The sequence below is a fragment of the Catharus ustulatus genome, chromosome 3, assembly GCF_009819885.2.
Source record: "Catharus ustulatus isolate bCatUst1 chromosome 3, bCatUst1.pri.v2, whole genome shotgun sequence".
Lineage (NCBI taxonomy): Eukaryota > Metazoa > Chordata > Aves > Passeriformes > Turdidae > Catharus > Catharus ustulatus.
The window spans coordinates 88,224,376-88,244,502 of NC_046223.1; the positions used below are offsets into that span (position 1 = coordinate 88,224,376).

Below are 20,127 nucleotides of genomic sequence, written 5' to 3' on the forward strand. Positions count from 1 at the left end.
GGTAATCAATTTGTAATTCAAACCACAATCGTATTTTCCATCTTAAGAGAAGCAGTTTTCCCCCATTTCAATAGTACTTAATGAAATACCCTCTGTACTTCCCAGGCTTGCTTTTTTTTTACACTTTTAAAATGAAACCATCATTCAAAGATTCATTTTCTCAAACGGGAAATGCAGCATAAACTCTCATGCTTTAAACCTACACTTGCACTTGTCCCTGTCAAAACTCAATGCCTATTAAGGCAGAGTAGTAAAGATACATGTTAGGCCATACTTAAAGCAGGCACAGAGCTGTGTATGTTTAAGCATAAATACAACTACATAAAGAAAAATGTATGAGCTACATTATACATCCCAGAAACAGATATATCAAAAAACAAACACAATCTAACAAGACTCTCAACTTCAGTAAACGTCCGAACTCCTTTGCCAGAGAAGCACAGAGAGCAGCAAGTGTGTTTACTGTACTGAACACAGAGCTATACAAGATTTAACAGCAGGCTCATTGTTCTACCCGTGTTTGCTACTACGGTGCACCTCACCACAAGCAAAACTCTGGAATTCAGCAGAAGGGCTCAAAACACCCTAGGATTTCTTATCAAGGTTTACAGAGAATGAAGGAAGACCATGTCACCAGAAATAGTAATCCTATCTTACCCCTGTAACATGGAAAAAGAGAAACAAAAAAGATTCCAACTATACTATTAAAGAACTACCCATAAGTGAAAAACACAATATAAAGGCTCATAAACAAGCTACCCGATGGATCATAATGCTTTGCTGATGTAAATGTAATAGACAACATACGTAAAATTTATGGAACGTAGGAATAGTCTTCAAAAGATACAGGAGAAAGCACTTAGCTCCGAGTCAAAACGTTTTCAAATGTAAAAGACATTTTAACATGCATAATGTTTGCTGCATTTCTCTTACATAGCTTTAAATAAAAAAACAAAAAGTGATCAAATTCTTGGTTAAAGTGTTTACTTACATTGAAGGCATTAACTGCATTTTTATCATAATACTTCTTCTTTTCATACTTATCCCTGATGAAAAATTCCACAGCTCTGGAAGTAGCTAGTTTAAGGAAAATATGCATTCATATAAATAGTAACATCAACCTAAAAGCTCATTCATTATTCAAATTAAAAAACTATACCTGATTGATGTCATTGTGTGTTTTTAAAACAGAAAAAACCACTCTACACAGAACAACTGCTGCTGCAGCGTCCAAAGTGAGGTTCTTTGTACTATATAAAATTAATCAGTTTAATCTCTGAAGAAAACAATGTAAGATAGAGTATAAGTAACTCTGTGTTCCACAATTAGGACATTTTCACATGGTATTTATAATCTACATGGCTGCAGTACTGAAAATACGTGAATAATGATATTCATTTATGGTAAATAATTACAGTTTACCATCTTAACTTGAGAAAAAATACTTCCTCTTCACAAAAACCGTGAAACGTATGTAGCTGTTCTCTGATTTGCACGTTATACCATTTATCAAATGCTGATCATAAACACGTCTCTAAGATCACTAAGTCCTCCACGAGAGTCTCCTGTTAAAACAGACATCTCCGTAGAAGGGAAAAAAAAAAACAAAACCAAAACAACAAGTGATAAAAAGATATTGAAGCAAAGATGGAAATAGCAGCAAGCATATTGCTGCAGAAAACCAGAACTGACAACTCAGTAGCTCAAATGCAAAAAGGAAAGCCAGTTGTTTTCCTCAATTATTCTCTCAGCTTCATAAAGCAGCTCATCCAAAGCAGTGTGAATAATTTTAATTTTAGTAAAGCTGACTCTCTAGGATCTGAAGAATAAATTTTAACTACTTTTTCCATCAATGTGGTTATTCATTCAAAAACTGATACTGCAACTGTGGAAGCTCAGACTCATTGCCTCAAACTTCCAAAGCAATTTTTCCTCAGTTGATGGAAAGATACACTTAGCTCCACATGCTATGTCCTAAGATTAATACTGAATTCAAAGCACTCAGTCCCTTCATTCTGTGCATCAAATTACATTGCCAAAAATCATAATTTCAAACTGTATGCAAGTGTCACCTGAAGACAATTTCATTAAAAAAACCCCAAAACACTGCTTTCTACTTCTTACCAAATATATATATATTGTAAAGGGTATCCTGATCACTTTGAAGGTACAACTATTTTAGTACTAAGTGCAAAAAAGTTATTCACTATTGTTGGAAAAAAACCCATTTTTCAACAGGCAACTAAAGCTGCTATACAAAAAAAAAAAAAAAAAACCAATCCCCAAAAAACCCCACAATGATCCTAAAAATTAGCTTCTACACTACAGCATCTCTGCCAAGTACAAGAGAAGAAAAAGAAATATTTAGAAAGGCAACTCTTGTGATTAAGAAGCAGAAATGAGGAGGGATCTTTAGCAGATTTTGGGCAGATCCCACATACACATTTCTCCTGTGTCTCCACTGTACTACCTTAAAAATATAAATACATTATAGTGTTACAGGAAGTTAAACACTAATATAGATGAACATATACAAAATTGATCATCACATGCTAAATATTTTCATTGTTAAGTCAAAAGAATGTTCAGAATGTAAGAATATTCACAAGCAGAACACTGATGACATACTAATCTGATTTTGTAGTGATACAATGGACAAAGAAAAAAGGCAAAAAACATCCATAACAACAGCTTGTCATGAATGCAAAGTTGGTAAGTAGCTGCCAAAGTTATGGAAAAATTGAGAAATCAATCAGAAAATGCTGGAATCACCTCTCTTGGCAGTACAGTGTTAATAAAGAAGACAAAGGCAATGAAATATATTCAGTTGATTAAGTCCACCAGTTAGAAGCTAACAACTATTCAAAAGGGTATGCAATTAATTCAAGGAATACAGTGTGAAAAAAAGAATTATTCTGAAAGTCTAAAAATTAAACTTTTGGTCTGATCTGACAAGAAAATCTTAAAGCAGTATTACTTCTCCTGCAGTAGCACCAGTGAATTTGTGTTAGCTGCAGCAAAAACTAAATATACATCTTCAAGATCCATTTTTTAATAAGTTTCAGACAAAATATTTTGATCATACAGTTAAAATAAAGTTCTAGAATATTAGAGCTGGAATACTATGGTGCTAGCTGTTTCCAGTTACTTTTTTCTTATGAGGATGTATGTTTAATTTAAAAGCCAATAGAATATGCAAAAATTACAGTAGTTTCACGAATACAAGCCGCACCAATTTGACCAAGATTTTGCTCCTAAACCGGAAATGCGGTTAATACTCAGGAGCGGCTAATATGTGAATAATTTTCTGACATTTACAACCTCAGAAGTGCCAGCCAGAGTGCCGAGCTGAGCTGCTGTAAAGTCGGCATTTTGCGATTGTTACAAATCGCTACTCTCTTGCGCCGCGGGTGGAGCCTGGCTGCCTGCAGGCAGCACGGGGGGCGGGGAGAGAGGCAGGAGAGCTCTCTCCTTCCCTCCTGTGCCGCAGCCCGGGGGAGAGACGGGAGGGACCAGCGCCGCCCCTGCCGCAGCTTGGGGAGGCGGTGGGGGGCTCCGTCCTCACCCGCCGCTGCAGGAGTGGTGGTGGCTCCGTCCCTGCCTGCCACCACAGGGCAGCGCCGGGCCATGGTGACTGAGCCCAGTGGCAGCGGCGGCTGGCCCCCAGTGGCCCCGTTGAGCAGCAGCGCCAGGCTGGGCTACCTGGCCCTGTCGGCAGCCCCGAGCGGGCCGAGCCCGCACAGCCTTAGCTGAGCCAGTAAACCCTGCCCTGCCGCCGTTCTGTTACTATTTGGCAACTTTGTTGCACGTGGGTCTTCGCTGTGAATGACAGAGTGGCTTATATTCAGGTGCGGCTTATTTATGGACAAAAACCGAAATATTTGCCAACACCCAGAGATGCGACTTATACTCAGTGCAGCTTGTATTAGTGAATTTACTGTATCTGTTTTGCTCAAGTGTATTTTATAATGAGGAGTCTAACCCTTAAAAAAAAAAAAATCTTCTGTCATAACATATTGAGTGTAGTATCTTATAAACAGAAGAACCAGAATCACCTTTCTATATAGCAAATTTAGATCAAATTACAGTAATTTCACGACTATAAGGCGCATTCTTTTGACTAAAATTTTGGCCCGAATCCGGAAGTGCGCCTTACAGTCCGGTGTGCCTTATAATGGACAAAGTTCGGAAATTTGCCAAGCCGGAAGTGTGAGCCGCGAGTTGTGGGGGGAGTTGGCAAGGCCGTGGCTGCCAGGTGCAGGCGGGGCCTCGGCCAGCAACTGCACAGGGGAAGCTGGCAGAAGATCCTTGCTGAAAAAAAAAAAAAAAAAAAAAAAAAAATGCACCTTATAGTCCAGTGCACCTTACATATCGGCAAAAGTTCGGAAATTTGCCAACACCCAGAAGTGCGCCTTATAGTCATGAAATTACTGTACTCTGTTTATCAGCTCCTGTAGCTGGGGAGACTCAGCTCTCATAAGAGTAGGTGTTTAGGATCTCATAATAATTAAATAGTTACAGTAAGACCAGGTGAAGCAGATCCCTCCTATGGAGAAACTTCAATAAATCAAGAAAAAACCCCAGATGTAAATTAATGCTGCTATTTATTATCCTAGTGATTCAGTAAAGGTATTTCGTTAGAAAAGTTATTTATTGCCAGCAGACGGTTTTCCTTCCAACCCTTCCTGTCCAGGTACACAGTGAAAAATTACACACAAATACACGTGGTGGCCCTCAGAGAGCTTGGGTTTACTTACATATTCCCATGCTAGTCATCTAGAGAAAGAAATCCATACTTCACTGGAGTAAGATGCAATGGTTTATTTTACTTCACCATTCAGCTCATTATTTCCTGATCAAATGCTTCTAAACTTCAGAGGGCAGTTACTCAAGATAAAGAAAATATTCAAGAGTTCTCTCATATCACTCTAACTTCCTACATGCAAGGAATTTATGAAGTCACCTCTTATGAAAGCAAAAATAAATGGTGCTTGCCAAATCTCATTATGAAGTAGATTTGCTATGACTGAAGTAATTTAAATCTTTTCTGAACTGTTCTCAACTTCCACTGTCATTTCTTATACAACAATATCAATGAAATAAATAACATAAGCTGACAAATGTAGTAGCTCCTTGAAACAATCATAACATCTCAATCGCATTAAAAGTCATTTCAATGTGAAAGCCAAAAAGGATACTGATCTGTTTGAGGTCTTCGGAAGTTCTCTGGCAGATTAGCTTCATAGAGTAGTCTTGCTTTAGTATTTCCCATTTCTTGCATGCACTAGGGAAAAGTGGTAGAAAACATCTGGTTCATGCCTTTAAACTCTGAAACAGTCAGAATTCTAAAACAGTGCTTAAGTGACATTACAAGTTTTTAACTTGGAGACCTCCCTGTTGCCGTATGTCTTGGGAGATATGACCACAGCACAGGAGGGCTGCCTGTCCAGACCTGATGGACATAGCTAGCAACATTGATGCTGTTTGCAGTGTAAACTAATGCATCCTGGGAAAGACAAGTATGATCTCTCAGGATGGCTCTTCAGACCAGGAAGACAAAGAGTAACAAAATTGCCTGATGGCAGGAAAGAGGCTTCAGACTGGAGCGTACCTGGAAGAGTCAGTGATTAATACACGAAAAGAACACAACCAGGCATCACACAGGTATGTGAACGCTACTGTTCTGTCCCTTCTAAAAAGGCTTACAACGCTTTCTACAGATACAAGAAGTAGCCTTTAGAGTCTCTGGGGCAAGGTAGAATACCTCTAAAATGATACAGAAATGAGAGGCAAACCAACTTCTGAAATGAGTTTTATGAACTCGGGCTCACTACAGTAGAAGTATGATACATGCAAAAGCTAGTAGGATTGTAAAACATGTAAGCTGGGCATCATGATAAATGCAAATCCTTTCAGAAGCACTCCTGATATCCCTTCCAAATTGGAAAGGTATTTGAAGGTATTTTACCTGTATTTGCTCTGGTGTCCATTGATCCAAGTTGACAGACTTGACCCTTGATATATGAACCCCAAGATTTCGATGTATTCCAGCACATCTGATGCAGATAAAAACACCGGTGTTCCAAGAAGCCCATCTTGGTCCTAAAAAGAATGGGAAAATAAATTAATTAGTTTCAAAACTCCATATACTGTGAAGATTTTCTCTGGCATAATTCTATACCAACCATAGGAATAAACAGGCCTGAAAAAAGGCTTTCCTCTGCTTCTCTAGACTATCTATCACTTCGTTAACAATTTCCATTGTTAATTTTCTTCACAGATTCCTACTTCTAAATAATGCCACAAAACATTAACTAGATGGATTTATGTAGAAAGTCTGCTGTTGTGTCCATCTCCCTACCTCCAGAACAACACAATAAACTTTAGAAAGCTGGCTTATTAGCAACAAGATTTTTGCTTGCATCTTGAATAATCTTTATGGCTATGCCTCAGATGAAGCATCAACAGAAACCAGTAGAACTTGCTCCTTTTTCTCCATTTAAAAGCTTCTTAAGACATAAATCTCTACTTAACCTGAAATTAAATGCAGGGCAATCTTATATTAATGCAACAAATACCTCATATAGCTCAGACTCTACAACAGTAGCATGCAAGCTCTTGGGAAATGATTGTGCAGAGACTTGCAAAACCGACCAATAAAAATATCCATCTAAGAATGGTGGAAAACTGAGTATGTTCAGCAACCTTGATTTCTAAACTACCATTCATAGCCAAATGTATTTTCTAACAGACTCAGGCTGATTTATTAACCACCACTGTTTCTCAGCTGTGCTGGCATGTTGAGACAGTTAAAGTATGCTGGCCTGAATTATCATAGTGACATTTAGGATTTTTCATTCATTCTCTAATTAAACACATTTACATAATTTTATTCCAGCCCTGTATATCACCACTGTTAAAGTATTATTTTGAAGTCCATCTAGTTCTGAGCTCTAAGGAATTCAAAGATTAAATAATTACCATCAAAAGCAAGAAAGCATATTGAAGAGTTGGAAAACTTTTCAAGCAGTTATTTTCAGCATTTGTACAACAGATGTGCACCTAGAGCACTCCAACTGCAGTTGTTTGCATTTCAATATCAATATATTTCCTGGGACCTAAAAAAGAGTTTTATGTTTTCCTCTCCTGATCTTTAGCATAGGATTGTGCTGGTTTGACCTGGGAAACACCCACAGAGCTGCTCACTCACTCTCCTCTCCTGCAGGACAGGGAGAAAAGAGCAGGAAGATGAGAAGATTTGCAGACTGAGATAAGTTTTATTAAGTGAAGCAAAAACTGCACACAAAGCAGGGGAAAAAAGAAAAGAGGATTTCTTCATTACTTCCCATGGCCAGGGAGCTGTCCAGCCACTTCCTAGAAAGCACCCACAACACTTGTTTTGGACACCACCATAACCAAGAGTGTCCTTTCTTCCTTTCCTTGAGCATTTTTTGCTTGAGTACTTTATTACATGGCATAGGATGGTCAATTAGAGTCAGTAGACATCTCAGCTGCACTTCCTGCCCACCCACCACCCAGCCTTTAAGCTCTGGGCAACAGAACAAAAAAAGAAAAGTTTTGATAGTGTTCGAGCAATAACCAAAACAAGGAAGCAGGAGAAATCCTTTCAGTTAGACTCCATTCTTTAGAGTTGGTATTTGAAAATCCCAAGACACATTCACAGATCCCCACATTTGCCGCAAGAAGCATTACTCTTACTAGTGGAAATACTAGCAATATTTTGAGTAATCACCTTGCTTTTAATTTATCTTGTTCAATATCACAAAAACTCAGAGCACTTGATGTCCACTGCTTCACCTTTAAGACCATAATCATGAGAATAACTGGTAGTTTTCAAATTAAGTGCTATTATAATAAAATTAGATTTCAAGGGTCAAAAGATCTAGGAATTACTCTCCAAAACTAACATCTTTTCCCACATGGCAATTTTATGTTTCAACTACTACTGGTCAGATAAGAATGGTCAAAGTGTTTGTACTGTGTCTTAAATACTTCAACAATTACAGCCTATTGATCTGCCTTTTTATTTCCCCCTATAAAACACTTCACACACAAAATACTCACTCTTGTACTTGGTAGATTTATATTACATGAAAGTCTCACTTTAAATTTATACCACTTTTAGTTTTAGTGCTCCAGGATACAATTTTGCAGGTCATTTGCCTTAACCTATTAATCAAGTTTCAGCTAAAATAGTGTACTAGAAGAAACTTAATAAAAAAACCTTCTTAGCCATTCCACTAAGGTAGATCAAGTTCCTCAATTTATGTAAAAGATTAATCTTGCCATGACAGTTTAGAAACAGATAAAATAAAGTCTCGTGTACTCAACAGCTTCTCCAGTTTTCCTCCTGAAGACCTGTGTGCCTTCTAAAAACTGGAGTCAGTTTTGATCAGGTTACTACAGGGACAGAAGGTGTTTAACTATAGCATCTGTATGCTGTCCAAGTTTTTATCCCTACAGGGTGTTCACACAACCACTATGAACTTTTTACCACAGATGAGTTTGTACAACTGCACATCACATGACTTTCCCATTCAGGTACTGCCTCAGCTGTGAGATCCCAGATAGGCAAATTCAACATTGAGAGAAGACCGGAAGGAGGACCTCACATGACTGAAGTGTAAATAAATTAAGAGAGATTAAAATAGTTAAAATATTACACTTGAAACTTTGTTAACAAAAAGTAAGACAACTTTTGAAGTAGATGGTTTACTCATGGAAAAGAACAATTTTTTTATTTTCCCAAAAGCTCGAATTTCATTAATTTGTACTTACTTGAGAAATAAATCTGGGAAATCAAATATATTTAAGCAATGAAGGAACAAATTAAACAGTGAATAACAGGCAAATCTGAGGCCAGACAAAAATATTCATGTGTAATCTCTGAATTTAATTCCAAGTAATGACAATATGCAATACTAAACACTTCAAATGAAAAATGCTTTCATTAATCCAAATCAATCACAACCACGGTGAAGCACCAGGCAAGAAATTCAGAACATATTTTCTATGTGTGCATTAAACCAGCTATGCTTAATCAAACAGTCAACTAAAGCCTCGGCTGCAAATCTTTGGGTGAAAAATGTTTATTTGGAGTGATTAAATAAATAATTTACAGTTTTGTCAATTCTGTATGAAGTCAGGATCCTTATTTCTGTAAACAGGAAATATTTTGCACTAATAGAAATATTTATAGGTTTCTTTTTGTTAGGTCCTTAAAGACACAATTTCCTTTAGAAAAATTTTCCAGAGTAACCTGGTTTAACTGCTGTATGTATTTTTGCTAGCCAATTAAGAAGATGGACATTTTGCTTCAGAAATGAAGAATCTTGATGACTGCTATTTTATACTATTTAAAACACCTTTACATGTCATTAGTAATGCTGTCTTACCTACCAAGAACTGCACTGTACACTGCAACTTCAGTCAATTATAACAAGAAATATTTGTCACGTCTGACCAAAGTTTTAATAGAATTGTAATTTTGTTCTTCTGAAAGTCATTCGCATTTTTACTAGAAGTGCAGCTTGCTGCACCACCCCTCCAGTATAAAAATACACTTGAAGTTACTTCTTCAGTCATCTAAGATATAGATAACTGCTTGAAAATATTTTCAGTCTCTTTCATCCTTTACCAAAGTTAATCTTAGGAAATAAGCTATAGGACTGAAAACGACCAATATTTATACTAGACCACATAGTGAAGTCCCTGGAACACTGCCCAGCTGAACAAAGGAAAAAACTTTGGCAACCCTAAGACAGATTGCTGCTTCCAAGATAAGAATCAATTTCTTTTCTTCATTCTAAACTTTCTTTTCCGTATTTCTACATATCATCTACTGGTTAGACCAAAATTTCCATTTCAGTTCTTAGCAAGTGGTTGTGAAGGTGTGTGCTGTCTTCCAATAAAAACATGACAAGATTATGAATGCATTAGATAATATGAAATTTATGAATCCTTAAAATAACGTCCACAAGGTTTATTGTGGTATTTAGTCTTACTGACAGCTGCAATTCAGCTCCCTTCATAAAATGGAGTGATTAGTTTTGACTGGAAATTTAAACACAGCACAACAGCAAGTTTCTTGTAAGAGCTAAACAGAAAGGTGGATTTGAGCCATCATATGATTTCACAAAAAATAATTTGGAGTCTTGGCTATTACATGTTAAATGGAAAACACCAAGCAAGATTTCCCAATATTGGGCTTGGCTGGGATGGAGTTAACTCGCTACACTGCATCTCCTATGGAGATGTGCTTTGGATTTGTGACCAAAACAGTGCTGGTAACAGTAATGTTTTGGCTACAGCTGGACAGTGTTTTCCCAGAATCAAGGATTGCTTTTCCATCCCCACCCAGCAGGCAGGGAGTGGACAAGGGGCCAGGAGGGGAGAGTCAGGGACATCAGACCCCAACTGACCAAGGAACATCCCAAATATATGACAGAATTCTATCAGGTGTATAGAAACATCACTAACTGTGACATATTTATGGTATTTACATAGTCCTTTATTAGAGACCATCTGGGCTCTAAGAATGAAATAGATATGTAGCCACCAAGAAACAATGTAGCCTGTTACATCTTTAAGTTTTCAGAGGTTTTAGATAACTCATGAATTTAAGAAAAAAACCTGGAGAGTTTATTTCCAGTTACAGTAGACAACCATGCCAGTAGAGTTATTGTATAGAACCAACATTCTCCCTACTCACAGAAATATCTACAGCCACAAAAAAACTGAACATTTCAAAAACCAACTTCAGCTGTTTAAATCTTACGCAAAAAAGAGCTTGAAAGCAATTTACATAATTTTAGATAAAAGTCTTCAGATAAGCTGATTTCAAGCCAATTTTTAAATTGCTGAAGAAGTTACCCAATCTCACATGCCATTCTTTCATTCCAAAGTGCACATCAAAGTGCGAATTTTGTGAAAAAGGCATCATTTTTACATATTCTCTGGTGAGGCGAAAGCTTTTCTCTCAACATATTTCAAAATCTTTCCCATTTTTCCCCTCACACCTTTCTTTTCTCAGGATACAATTTCGATGACAGATTTCTCCTTCATATTACTTAAACTGGATTCATACCTCACACATGCTTAATGTTTGTGCACATACTCCCAAAATACCACTTTCTTCCCTGTCCCTTTAACTCATTGAGTAAGGATCATGTGTTTGGCTCCACTATTTTAGACAGAAGCTGATTGAAGAAGCCACAATAAAAATTCACACATTGCTGACAAGCTCTCCTAATGCACTTCTATATGATACAACCATCTCTTTGTGAGTACAGCTGACATACATCTTTGGGCAAGAATAATGACAGGAATTGCAATGCTGATGCTGGTATAGTGCATTTTCAAAGGAAACAAAACACAAAGTACATTAGTGTTTCTATGTCCAAGATTCAAGTTGTACTCCAGCTGCTCAAGTTTAGCATCAGCACATACATAGTACTGCATCAGGTACAAAACAAGGCTTACACAATATGGTTCATTCAAAGTGTTGAAAAAAAAGAAGAGTAATTTCAGGACTATAAGGCACACCTTTTGACTAAAATTTTGGTCTGAACCTGGAAGTGCGCCTTATACCCCGGAGTGCCTTATATATGGACAAAGTTTGGAAATTTGCCAACCCGGAAGTGCGAGCCCATAGCAGCCCTGAGCCGAGCCGAACCCATCCGGCCCTGAGCCGAGCCAGCAAACCCCGCAATTACGCGATTCCTTTAGTAATTCATAACTTTGTTGTGCGCAGATCCTCGCTTTTTTAAAAAAATACTGTGCCTTATAGTCTGGTGTGCCTTATATATGGACAAAGTTCAGAAATTTGCTGACACCCGGAAGTGCGCCTTATAGTTGTGAAATTACTGTACCTTTATCAGCATTAAAAAAAATATGAAAGCTTCAAATACCAACTGTATGCGAATCCAAGCAGTCAATACAGTGTGAAATATTGCTTTAGCTCTCCATTTGATTAGTTAAAAAATCTTTTAATTGCTTTAAACACCTCAGTCAACACTCCATCCTCTACTCAGCTTCCACCTGCAGTAAGAAATTAGCAAGAAATGTTATACACTATCAAGCAAGACTGGGCCCAAAATAGGAGAGCACGTCACACAAAAATGCTAGGAAAAAGAAAAGGAAAAAGGAAATTTTAAAAAAGCAAGCAGTGGAGGCCAGAACAAACTAAAAACAGTCAAAAGAAAACAAAAGCATTTGAACATGACAACTGGGAGATCTCCACAAAAGAGCAAGAATAAGATCACTGCAGATTTGATTATGAAGTGGAATGATGATCGTTGCTTCCCTTACTACAACAATTCAGAGCTTCCTTCCCTCCATTAGTCCACCACCATCTGTTCAGCATACTGTAACTGCAGTTAATATTGAAACACTCTTTTTGCTCAATACAAGTGCTGACCCTTCTTAGAAAACAGTTAAAGTTATAGAGGGAAGACAGAGGTCTGAATTGGGTGAAAAAAAGCCATTCAATTTTACATATGCTGTCAAACAGGAGGACCAACCATTTTACATCTCAGCAAACAGTTCTGAATTCTTTACAAGACATGCATAAAACTAGCTTGCCAAGAAAATTAGAAGTTTTGAAACAAAATTATAAATTAAAAAAGCTTGTCAAAACTAGCTTTAAATAAGGTTTGTATGATAGAGACACATAAACAAAGTTAGTTTTCACTTTACATTCTGGAGTTACCAGTTAGAAATTCTACAGGGAAGGAAGCAAAGTACTACACACAACAGAGTACTAACTTTGCATCTCTAGTATTGTCTGTAGCAAACTTATCTTGGGCAAACATCTTTAAAGACTTCTGACAGACTACAATCCCTTTTCTCGCTCAACAGCACCCTGCCTGTCCTTTATCCATAAAGCACAGTGAAGTTACTTTAATTGTCATTTGTTTCCCCAAATCCTGCTGCTGTTTGATAGACTTGCTTTGCCAAAGAACTGGCTCCATCTTGTGGAACACAGAATTAACTACAAGAATATCTACACATCCGATTCATCCTGAGTGGTTGATAGCCAGTTCCCAAAAGTTATCACTTTTGGACAAAGAAAGCCTCAGTTGTTGCATCAATCCAAGTTTACCCATGCAGTGCTCTCTCTTTGCATTACTCCCATACCCAATTCACAGTGTTCAAGTGTTCTGCTACTCAAGATTTCAACCAAGTTAGAAAAAAAATCTTTAGAAAACTTCTCCAAGCTAGATATAAAGATTGTGAACATGAGACAAGCATCCTTACATAGCAGGTGGAGAGAAAAGAAGGAAAACAAATAAGCAGCAGTTGCATTTTACATAATTCAATTCAATACAAGATGATCAGAGTCAACAGAAAACAGTCCCTTCTACAGTGGCTAGTCAGGGAAGAGCAAAAGAACAAGGCAGAACTTACAGAGATTCCTCCAAGTTTCTCTCCTCAAAACATAACACTCTAGAGACAGCAATTAAAGCAAAATAATATTGAAATGTTCCAAACAAATAATTGACTATCATGCATTTCCAGTCTAATCCTACCTGTTGAAAGACCATCTCTTACTAATTTCATTGGCAGTTGCTTAGTTTTTCACACAAAAGGTAGATCCACCATCTCCATTTCTGGTTCACAGATTCCTGGGCTGAATGGCATTGGGGGATTGAAACAAATCCTTCCAGAAAGCGGCACCCACCCACCCCCAACACAAACAGCTTAATTGCAATGTCAATGTCCACTGAAACAGACTTTGTGAATAAAGCAAATCTTTGAAAGAATAAAAGCTCTTGCATAAAGATCTTGAAGCAAAGGAAATCATGCAAGAACCACAGTACAAGAATCTTTATTCTATGAAATGTTCTTCTAGGCCCTTGAACCTTAAGTCTTTTGAGACTACTGATAAAGGGCTATTTACTTATCACTTGATCCATTGAATTATTTTCTGTTTAAACAGAACAAATAGCCTGAAGCATGTTCTCATGTCACTCCCCATATTAAGCATAATTTCCTTCACAGTAGAAGAGGCTTCCTTGTTTTATCTCCATACCCACTACTGGGAAAATCACACAAGCTCAGTCTTTACACGCTTTTAAGGTATCAAAGTATGCAGCAAAGGGCATAAGTGGTAGTTGTTAGCAGTCTCTTACAGCTGGCTTAGTAAGCCTGTGTTAGGAGAGTCAAGAGCAGAATTTGAGAACTTTAAATGTACCGCATTTAGAAAAGCATGGCAGGAGTTCAAACAAGAACTGTTTGTAACAGGATGTTTTCATATTTTTAAATAAAATCAAACTCAACAGCATGAATTTGCAGACAACTCAAGTACACTGTTGCAGAGCTCAGCTTAACAGCAGCTAGATTCATATGGTTCCAGGTTTACTGCAGGAACAGTGGGAAGACAAGGCTTAGAGGCATTGCTTAGCTATTTTTAGCCAGTGTCTGGTAGGTGGTAGAGTGTTCCATGGACAGAATTCTTCCAAGTTTGTCTTTTGGTTTGGATAACCATTTTTCATGAAAGCCATCAAAAATTCATTAAGTGTAGGCCTATTCATAACTCCAAATAGGCTCTGTAGAAGTATCATGAATGAAACTCTATCCCTGCACCACCCTGTCCCACCTCTGTAAGTCAGAGAGAATTACGTATCAGTTTCAATTATTCCTTCAACTCACTTATCCACTTGCTTTTGTAGCATCAAAAACTGTTAAAAGCATTTCAAAAAAGTTACAAGGGTTGTATCAAGCCTCGACTAGAAAAGAAGTAGAGGGACATGAATGTTCCTTCAACCCTATGTTTAGGCCACAAAATCAAGTGGCTGGCTTCATAACAACTTAAATTCTGGAATGCATCCAAGTAATTTCAAACAGCAAAAGCTTTATACAGAAAATTGAGTGTGGAATATGAAAGTGCAGTTTGTAAATCAGAGGACTGGTTGGTTACATCAGCCATTGGAGATACACAGGTAATATTAGTTTATTCCTTGAAATGAACGGGTCTTTTTCTTGTCTAACAGCCATTTGGCACAAGCAATCTTGTAAAGTGAAAAAGTGAAATAATTTTTTTCCCTTATTAACACTCAAGCTACCAAAAATCTTTTTGACTGCGAGAATATAAACATCCTTTTCCAAAATAATTTTATCAAATATTATGTGATTATAGGACAAAAAAGCTAAGTTAGAGTTCACCATAAAGTTATATACAAATATACACAGTTGATCCCTCCTCATGTAAATTATGAGAAAATTGAGATGATGGTTTTATGAGATTTGTTCCCCAAGACATCACTAAGACCTCCTATTTATCTTCAAAATGAGATGACAGGATTTAAAAAAGAACACATACCTAATTAAAACCCTTATTTTTAATGAAAATATCAGTTTCGCTCAGTGTTTTGCAATCAAACTTCCTTTAAAGCCATCTCCCAAAACAAAGTTTGCATTCCTGACTTGGAAGTACTTCACACCTCAGATTTCACCCATCCTCACACTACCCAGGTAAGCAGAATCATAAGCAACTTTTGAACTGTCATGAGAGCAGCTCCTGACCCTTGGCTAGCAACCACACCTGGATAGCCTGAGCACGTGTCTGTGACTGTACCGGGAGAACACATGCAGAGTACACAGGGGACAGCCACAGCACTCCTGCCAGCCTTGTGGGTGCTACAGCACCCCTGGGAAAGTAAAGTCAGTGCCCCAAGTACCAGAGATGACAGCAGTGCCAACCCTGGTACGTTCAATAACCTAACAGCTTCAGAAATAAAATTTCAGTTTGGCTAAGGGGCAGTGCTCCAATTTTATCTTGCTTGTTCACTCGTGAAGAGAAAGACTGCTTGTGTCAAGAGCTCAAGTTGCAAGAAAAAGGTGTGCAAGCTGTCATTTCTTGTTAGTAACATTTGGTGCTTTGTGAAAAAGACAAGGTTATCTCGCATATTACAGTATTAGCAGGTTTTTGGAGCAGGTCATGACTGCAATTTTTCCCTTGTCAGCATGAAAATGCTAAAACACTGTTTTAAGTTTACCATTTATATTTCTTTTATTTGCAGAAATAAAAGGAAACTGGGGAAGAGTGAGCTCTTACAAAATGTTTTCACAAGCTGATAGCTAAACATTAAGTAAAAGCATCAGTGAAAAGAAAAAGAAATTTATAAGTCTACACTGCTGTTAGATGTAACAACCCCTCTGCACACCCAGGCAAAAGATATAGATTATACAAGCACCTGTTTAAAAAAAACCCCTTCAGTCAATAATTGAAGGTTTATTTGCAAGACAGGCTTATAATGTAGCCTGTTTGCCATTAACAAGAATAAACCTTTCTCTACTAGAGACATTATCTAGCAATTGCATAATCAGCTTCCTTTTACCATTTTTCCTCAAATATTACAGAAGAGATCCTGAAGTCAACACCCCACAAACTGTACAACTTCTGTGCAGTCCCCAGTGACTCCAGAGATGTGCTTTCTTGTACATAGCAAAGAAGGTACATGCACCCCTATAACCCCTCCAACAATAACCTAAATTTGAAACAAGATGCAGAGAAACCAGAGATTCAAGTTTCTTTATCCAAGAGCCATAGAATCAGAGTATTTAAGGTTGGAAAAGACATCTTATATCTTTAAAGTTCTACCATTAACCAAACACAGCCAAGTACCACATCTATCTATCCTTTAATACTTCCAGGGATGATGACTCAGCACTTCAGGTAGTGGAGCTGGGCAGCCTGTTCAATGCCAACTTTTCAGTGAAGAAATCTTCCCCAATATCTAATCTATACCTTCACTCGCACAATTTGAAGCCATTTCCTCCTGTCCTGTCACTGGTTGCCTGGGAGAAAGGGTCAACTTCCACCTGGCTACCTCCTTTCAGGGAGAGGTAGAGAGTGATTAGGGGCCCCACTCAGCCTCTTTCTCTCCAGTCTGAACAACCCCAGCTGCTCATCACAGACCCTTCACCAGCTCTGCTGCCCTTCTCTGGACTCTCTCCAGCACCTCAAAGTTCTTTCTGCAGTGACGGGCCTAGAACTGGACGCAGAATGTGAGGTGCAGTCCCACCAGTGCCAAGCAAAGTGGGACAATCCCTGCCCTGATCCTGCTGGCCACACTAATAAAGGTCAGGATGCCACTGGCTTTCTTGGCCACCTGGGCACACCCTGGCTCACATTCAGCTGCTGTCACCAGCACTCCCAGATCCTCTTCCATCAGGCAACTTTCCAGCAACTCTGCCCCCAGTCTGTAGCACTGCAGGGCATTGTTGTGACCCAGGTGCCGGACCCAGCTCTCAGCCTTGTTGAATCTCACACACTTGACCTCAGCCCATTGATAGAGCCTGTTGGGATTCCTCTGTGGAGCCTTCCTGTCCCCTTCCAGCAAATCAACTATCCCACCCAACTTGGGATCATCTGTAAACTGACTGAGGGTGCACTCAACCCACTCATCCAGATCATTGACAGAGATATTAAACAGGACTGGACCATAGACTGAGCCCTGGGGAGCCCCTCTAGTGACTAGATGGATGTGACTCCATTCATCATTCTTTGGGCCTGGCCACCCAGTCAGTTTATACTGAGCAAAAAGTGCACCTGTTCAATCCATGAGCAAAGTATCAAATTTCAGGCTCTAGACAGTAGAAATACACTGAAATCATCTATAATGACCAGCCAGACTGTTTCTTGCACCAATCATCTCTGCTATATTTGTTTGTGTGAGGACCAAGTTTATTTTCTTCATAGAAAGCCATATGGTGGTGTGTTCTGAATCTGTGACCAAAACAGTGTCAATAACACACCCATGTTTTAGCTATTGCTGAGCAGTGCTTGCATAACATTGAGGCCTTTTCTGCTCCTCAGACCGTCCTGGCAATGAGGAGGCTGGGGGTGGGTGAGAGGCCAGAAGGGGACACAGGTCGAGACATCTGACCCCATCTGACCAAAAGGACGTTGCAAACAACACTGTGCTCAGTGATAAATCTGGAGTAAGAAGGAGAAAGGAGAGACAGTTGGAGTGAGTAAGTACGTAACTGTTACGTGTGATGGAACCCTGCTTTTCCTGGAGAAGGCTGAACACCCACCTGCTGATGCTAAGTAGTGAATTAATTCCTCATTCTGCTTTGCTTGCGGGCACAGCTTTTGCTTTACCTGTCTTTATCTCAACCCATGAGTTTTCTCACTCTTCTGAGTCTCTCTGCCATCTCACTGGCATGCACGTCCATAAAACCCACATTCATTGCAGACATTCACCTACATTCCTCCTCTACATGCTGTCTCATCCTCTTCAAGTTACATAGATCAGATCAGGAAGATTTTTAGGCTGCACCATTCATGTCTCTTACCTACAACCCTCAAACACTAATATACCAGTTTTCAGGCACAGGAATGGCCAACCTCACAAATGCAACTCTAGAGTAAACTTGGGCATCAAAACTAATTTTATATATATATATATATATATATATATATATATATATATATATATATATATATATATATATATATATATATATATATATATATATATATATATATATATATATCTTCAGAGCCGGACTTTCAGTGTAGCTCAGGGTACTAAATTAACAGACCAGGGGAAAAGAGAAGGCTCAAGAGGACAGGCAGAATCACACCTTTTCTCCACTTGAAGCTCCAGTGTCATAGACACAAACTCTTCCTATAAATGCTCATGACCTGCATGCCAGGATAGCTACACTCCAATACTGCACTCTGCCAAAGCATCAGCAAACAGATCACACCTTGGAGTACTTCAGCATCCCTCCCTGAAGCTAAGTTTGAGCCAATACACACAACAGAAGCTATCTATGCTCTGTGAGATGCATCTTTTGAAGAGCAGGTGTTAAATGACTTCTGTATTTCCTCAGTAAGTGAACAAAACTATAATCTAGGCATAAATGGACTTCCTGAGGTCACTTAGATTAACTTGATGCTTTAATCAGATCAAATTAGATCACACTGACTTGGGCTTTGTTCAGTTGTTTTGAACAGTTCCAAAGTATATTTCATCACCTCTTTGAGGATAAACTCAGTTCAGTATTTGAACATTTTGTCTTTTTTTAAACCACAAAATAACTTATTTATATCCAAGTCAAATGCATCATGCCACACATTCAAGGCTTAAGTGTGCTTTGCATTTTTCTAAAGGGATCTTCTTGCTTCCTAAAACTATGTTGGTCTACTGCATGATGATACTAAATTAAATATAATTCAAACTAACACAGTTAAACATTCCAGCATGACGGACAAACATCAATACTCAGACATCATTATATCAGCAACACGTGACTGAAAAAGGAAAGAACAAATTTACTTTTAAGTAGCATTCTTCACAGTTGATTAAATTAGATTTGCATTTCAAAAAATGGAGAGAAAGTTCGGAGAGCTTTCTGTGCAAGTTATTTTTCCAAAGTGATCTTCTGTACTTTGATTAGAAAATAAGTTGTGACTGTACAGTATTTTTCCTCAAAATATAATTTTCTTCAGATGCCAGAAAAGAAATGGAATACAATACCAAAGCAGTCAGCTGCATTCAGTCTGGAATACAGAACTGTGAGTACGAGTTCAAAATAGGATTAAGGTTCCTTGAAAAGTTATCAATTCTCCAAATGTGCTCTCAAAACTCTGCAATACTCTCAAGCATGAGATCTTGGATCTGTTGTATTTTTTAAATTCTCACTTAAGACCAACACTTGACAGAATCCTTTCGTTCTATAAATATATTTTTGGAGTAACCTTTTTTAAGCAGGGACTCCATGAATACCCTATCTCCACAGACATCAGTGACCTAGTGTCAAGGAGTATTTAGCATCACTTCTTTCAGAAGTTGCTTGCTCTATGCTGTAGAACCCTAGAAAATTGAACCAAGGCTTCATAGTCTATTAATGAGAATAACAGTTATTTTGTACTTAGAACACACAAGAAACCCTCATCAACTGTGGTGGATAAACCTTGTCTGGTTATCATGCACCCACCAAAGAGGAGACAGTAAGATAAGAAACCCCATGGGTCAAGATAAAGGCAGATTAAGAAAGAAAAGCAAAGACTATGTGCAGAAGTAAGAAGAAAAATATTTATTCTCCTATCAGCAGGTGATATCTGCTTCCTGGGAAGCAAAGTCTCAGTAC

At 38.3% G+C, this 20,127-nt stretch overlaps 1 protein-coding gene across 2 annotated transcripts in view; it reads right to left on the reverse strand.

Annotated features, from left to right (window-relative positions):
• SMAP1 (small ArfGAP 1) overlaps positions 1-20,127 on the reverse strand; it is a 93,373-nt gene that overhangs the window by 59,360 nt on the left and 13,886 nt on the right. For both annotated transcript variants that reach the window (XM_033054113.2, XM_033054112.1), the window contains exons 2-4: positions 5,969-6,102; positions 5,199-5,284; positions 992-1,067 (exon numbers count right to left, since the gene is read on the reverse strand). In XM_033054113.2, coding sequence (XP_032910004.1) covers positions 992-1,067; positions 5,199-5,284; positions 5,969-6,102 — 296 coding nt within the window. The remainder of the gene's footprint in view (positions 1-991; positions 1,068-5,198; positions 5,285-5,968; positions 6,103-20,127) is intronic.